This window comes from Sesamum indicum, linkage group LG3 (genome assembly GCF_000512975.1).
Source record: "Sesamum indicum cultivar Zhongzhi No. 13 linkage group LG3, S_indicum_v1.0, whole genome shotgun sequence".
NCBI classification, from domain to species: Eukaryota; Viridiplantae; Streptophyta; class Magnoliopsida; order Lamiales; family Pedaliaceae; genus Sesamum; species Sesamum indicum.
In genome coordinates, this window is record NC_026147.1 from 7,553,212 (window position 1) to 7,557,516 (window position 4,305).

The window sequence follows — 4,305 nt, forward strand, 5'->3', positions numbered from 1 at the left end:
CTGGAAAAAATACGAAACTTGCTAGGCCTTTCATCCCCCATCATGGCCCACTCTAAAGTGTACAAGCACAACCACAAAAGGCAGAGAGACAACTACACGCAGAAAAGAGACAGATAGAGCCAATTTAATACTGACTAATTCCTAAAGTAATTAGTGAAATTAGATGACTGCATCTGATATTTCATTTCATGGACCCTGCATTTTCCAATATTGCTATAATATCAACTTCTTAGGCCCTGAATGAAAAGGAATTTGAGAGAAGTTTAGTCATGATTTCCCTGGTAATTCAAGTGAAACTTTTCGCAGCACTTTCTGGCAGTCGCAGGTCAAATGCCAAACAAAAAATCTCGAGTATCATATGAAATAGTTCACTTCCATAGCAAGGGCAGACTAAGAATGGGAGTCTATCACAAAAATGAAAGCGACATACAAAAAAGCTGCATTACACTAACATATAATATTTCACATACCTCCATGATCAGGGAACTTCTTTAAAATTGCATCAGCAGCCTTCAAACCCTTTTTGTACTGCTTTGTTTCGTATGATTTCTGCATAGATAAAACAAAAGGATGTAAATCATAGACCTAAAAGGCATTAAAATACAAACATCGACCATCACGAAATAGTGGCAGAGAGAGTTGAAGATCAAATACTATATATTGCTTATAATAGAAAACAGAAATGCTTCTGCCAGAGAACAAATTTCATAAATCACTCTTGTGGATGTGTTGTTTACTTATTTTTCAAACAGCACAAATTCTATTAAACCAAAAACACATCGTTGATCCTTAGTATGTGTATCATTATTCAGCATGAAACTGAAAGGCTACAGCCAGAGTACTTCAAAATCGCTGGAAACTTCCTACAACAAAAGATATGGATTTAAAGTAATTCTCATGCTCCTCCTCACTTCTCCTAGTCAGGAAATGTAATGTCTCTTATACATTTCTGAAACTTCCATCAACTTCAAACAGTTGATAGTAGCATATACTAACTACCAACTCTTACAACTCTGACTTGCATTCCTTAAGCTCCAAGCATTCAGCAAGACATGTGTGAAACATCTTTTCCTTTCTATAATATCCGCACCCATATTTTGAATAAATCAAATATTCATAAGGCATATAGTCGGAGCTTTTATTATATCCCGAAATATGATGCCACACAAAAACAGCAGTTCCAGCATTCACGGACAATTTTGCTAAATTGCAAGAACAATATAAAATGAGGCTTAAATAAGATCAAAACTGCATAATCGTTATTCAAGACAATACTGCTGCATGCTCAAGTGACAAAATATTTTTTAAACCAACCCAATAAAATAGAGAACAAATAAAAAAAAAGGAGACTTTAACACTACAATTCGCCAAAGAAACAAACAAAAAAAACAACAGACGCAAACCAGCAACAATCGGCTAAAAAGAACTCTAGGGTTTTACACTTGGCAGGATTGCCAATCCCACACTAAAAATTACCAATATTTCGAGCAAAAAAGAATAGCAGAAAGGGGCAATCTGGAAGGCGAAACAAAAACTTACGACGATGAGCTTAAAGAGGTTGGCCTCTTTGGGAGGAAGCGAAGCGCCCATTGTAGCAAGTGCAGTGCAGAGAAAGAGCTGGTGATTGATATTCGAAGGGTTTCAAGAAGCTAGAGAGAGAGAGAGAGTGATAAGTAGAGAAAGAGAAAAGAAAGAGAGAGGGTCTGCGGTGGGGGAGGTGGCGGGGGTGGGGGGAGGTGGGGGTGGGGGTGGCGTTTATCTGCTGCAACCCTACAACACTGAACAAGAGCTAAAACAAGCTACGCTCTGGAGTTAATCTGAACATGTAAAAAAAGTCAAGGGTCTTACTGGAGGGCATTCTGGTAAATTCCTGTAGAGAAGCCTACATGTACAAGTAATTTGTTGTCCTTCTAATCGAAATAAATAGTATAATTAATTATATTTAAACCCCTTATAAATATAAAATTACATTTTTTCTGATAAATTTTGAAACTTAAAGCCTCTAAAAATCTCTAGTTTTGCATGATCCCATGATGTTAGGGTTTGAGGGAAAAGTACTTACATTAAAAGAAAATTTATGTATTTTTTTTTTTGTACATCATACAACATTCATATGTATATTTTGTACTTATAAATGAATAAATGTTATATGTATACGGAGTGAAATTAACATCGTTATACTTTTTCCATTATAAGTATAAAATCATACATGAGATGTTAAATGAATGAAAAAAATAAAAATTTATGTAATTTTTTTTTTTTTTTGTTTTGATGTCATTTTTTCGCATCCAAACACTAACGGAATGAGATAAGGTATAAATTATGAGAGGTGTAGGTATAATTTTAATTTTTTTTTTAGAGAAAGTATAATTTTGTATTTTTAAATGGGTCCAGATGTAACTAACCCTAAATGTTAAGTTATTTTCTTCTGGGTATCATATTGTGGAATTTTTTAAAAAATAAAGATATTTTCTAGAAAAATAATAATATAATTATTAGTAGCACAAACCCTTGGACTGTTTACTTTTATACATGAAATTGATAGTTATATAAAATATGGGATAGAATAAGGTAATTATTTTCAGCGGTATTTATAAAAACTGGGTTTGAGCAGGATGAATTATAGATGTTATGCAAATAAACTATTATAATTATAAGTAAATCATGGATATTGGATCTTTATCAAACTGCAAATTTAAAGGATCATTGATTGTGTACCAAAACATGTGAAGTAAGTGACCAACTTAGGCTAGCCGTTATTAAGTTTCTTGTAGGTTCTTCTGTCTATAAATCTTATTTTCATGCATATTCAGCTCATAGACCTATGCATGTAGTATATAGATAAATTCAGTTCTCAAGGAAAAAAAACTAAATATTGATTATGAATGAATGGCACTGCTCATCAAAGAGAAAAAGACAACAGACAAAGAGAAAAGAAAGCTGCTATCCCTTTTCCTGTCCAACTTTTGAAGTTGTAATGATATCCCAAGATCTTGGTAATTTTAGCATGCACCAAATATTTGCTTTATGCAATTTATTCCCTTATAATGTATTATGGCCTTAGCTTTTGGTCTCTAGCAAATATTCTTCTAGATCTAACACTTTGCTTTGTGCAAGATTTGATATGAAGTTGAATTATTAAAAGAACTGGTCAAGTTGATGATCAAGATGGACAAGATAACACATGTTGCTAAAATACTGTAATTTGAAAGGCAACCAAGGATAGAATAGCTTGGGTATAAATATCACAGAATTATAAATATGGGACTTAGCATGTTTCTTAATAAACATATTGTTTCATCAACTATTTAAACATGCGGTTATTTACAAAGAACAGGCAATGGTGTTGTACGCGTGATTGATTTCTTCTTCTGTCATCTCAACCGTAGCATCACTGTCATAAGAGGTATCATCTCCAGCAACGTTTTCTTTCGTGTTGCCAACTTTCTTGCTCCTATCAGTTTGGGGCCGTTTCTTGCCCACAATATCATCATGCTCCAAGTTGAGAAATTCCAGCTCATATATTTGTTTACAGACCATTGCTTCTTTACAAAGATCGTCCTTGCTAGGTAAAGCTGTCCCGTCTAACTGTGCCAGCTGCTCAACCACCCGAGGAAGGCAGGCCCATTGTTCGGTTATTTGTTGGATGCCCTAAAGAAAAAAAGGGGATATGTCAAATAAAATGAAACCACATTATTTGAGGTGGGTCATGATAAACTATGGACACTTCTCTCAGCATTCAGTCTCAGCAGATTATAATGCTAAACTATATATTTGACAAGCATTAGAATATTAGCACAATTCTTTTGCGAAGGATCGTGTATATGCTTGAACTCGTGGTGTTATATCAATTAGCAACAGTGGATGTGAGCAATTTGTGGTTTTAATTTCAGGTGAAACTTGCGAATGTCCTATCCCCAGAAGGCAGATGAGAAAGCTCAATTGGCAGCAGTAAATGAGAGAAAGCAACTAAATGATTCAGCCCGAGAAACAAAATTAAAATAAATGCAAGAACCAACAAACTCAGACTCAAAGAAAAGAAAACATACAGATTTAGTATACAGAGCAATTATATGATTGTTGACGGCGTTGATCATGCAAGGATATATCAAATTTTGTTGGACCGAACTGTAAGGTTGCATTACCAAGGCATATATAAGAAAACAGTAATATGAGAAAGCCATACCAGCCCTTGCTTGAGAGCATCTATAGCATCCTGTAAGCAAGTTAGGATTCCTTCAGAAGCTATCTTCTTTATCTCACTCGGCTCCGGCTGCAAGAACAAAAAGAAACTTGGATGATGTT

General features: G+C 34.6%; 2 protein-coding genes across 2 annotated transcripts in view; both read right to left on the reverse strand.

Annotated features, from left to right (window-relative positions):
* The window catches only part of LOC105157573 (N-terminal acetyltransferase A complex auxiliary subunit NAA15), a 15,171-nt gene extending 13,446 nt beyond the window's left edge, over positions 1–1,725 (reverse strand). Inside the window, exons 1-2 of the mRNA XM_011073982.2 lie at positions 1,540–1,725; positions 471–549 (exon numbers count right to left, since the gene is read on the reverse strand). Coding sequence (XP_011072284.1) covers positions 471–549; positions 1,540–1,590 — 130 coding nt within the window. The 5' untranslated portion in view covers positions 1,591–1,725. The remainder of the gene's footprint in view (positions 1–470; positions 550–1,539) is intronic.
* Positions 3,222–4,305, reverse strand: part of LOC105157574 (DNA-repair protein XRCC1) — a 4,722-nt gene continuing 3,638 nt past the window's right edge. The window contains exons 8-9 of the mRNA XM_011073984.2: positions 4,187–4,273; positions 3,222–3,651 (exon numbers count right to left, since the gene is read on the reverse strand). Of these exons, the coding sequence (XP_011072286.1) occupies positions 3,325–3,651; positions 4,187–4,273 (414 nt within the window). The 3' untranslated portion in view covers positions 3,222–3,324. The remainder of the gene's footprint in view (positions 3,652–4,186; positions 4,274–4,305) is intronic.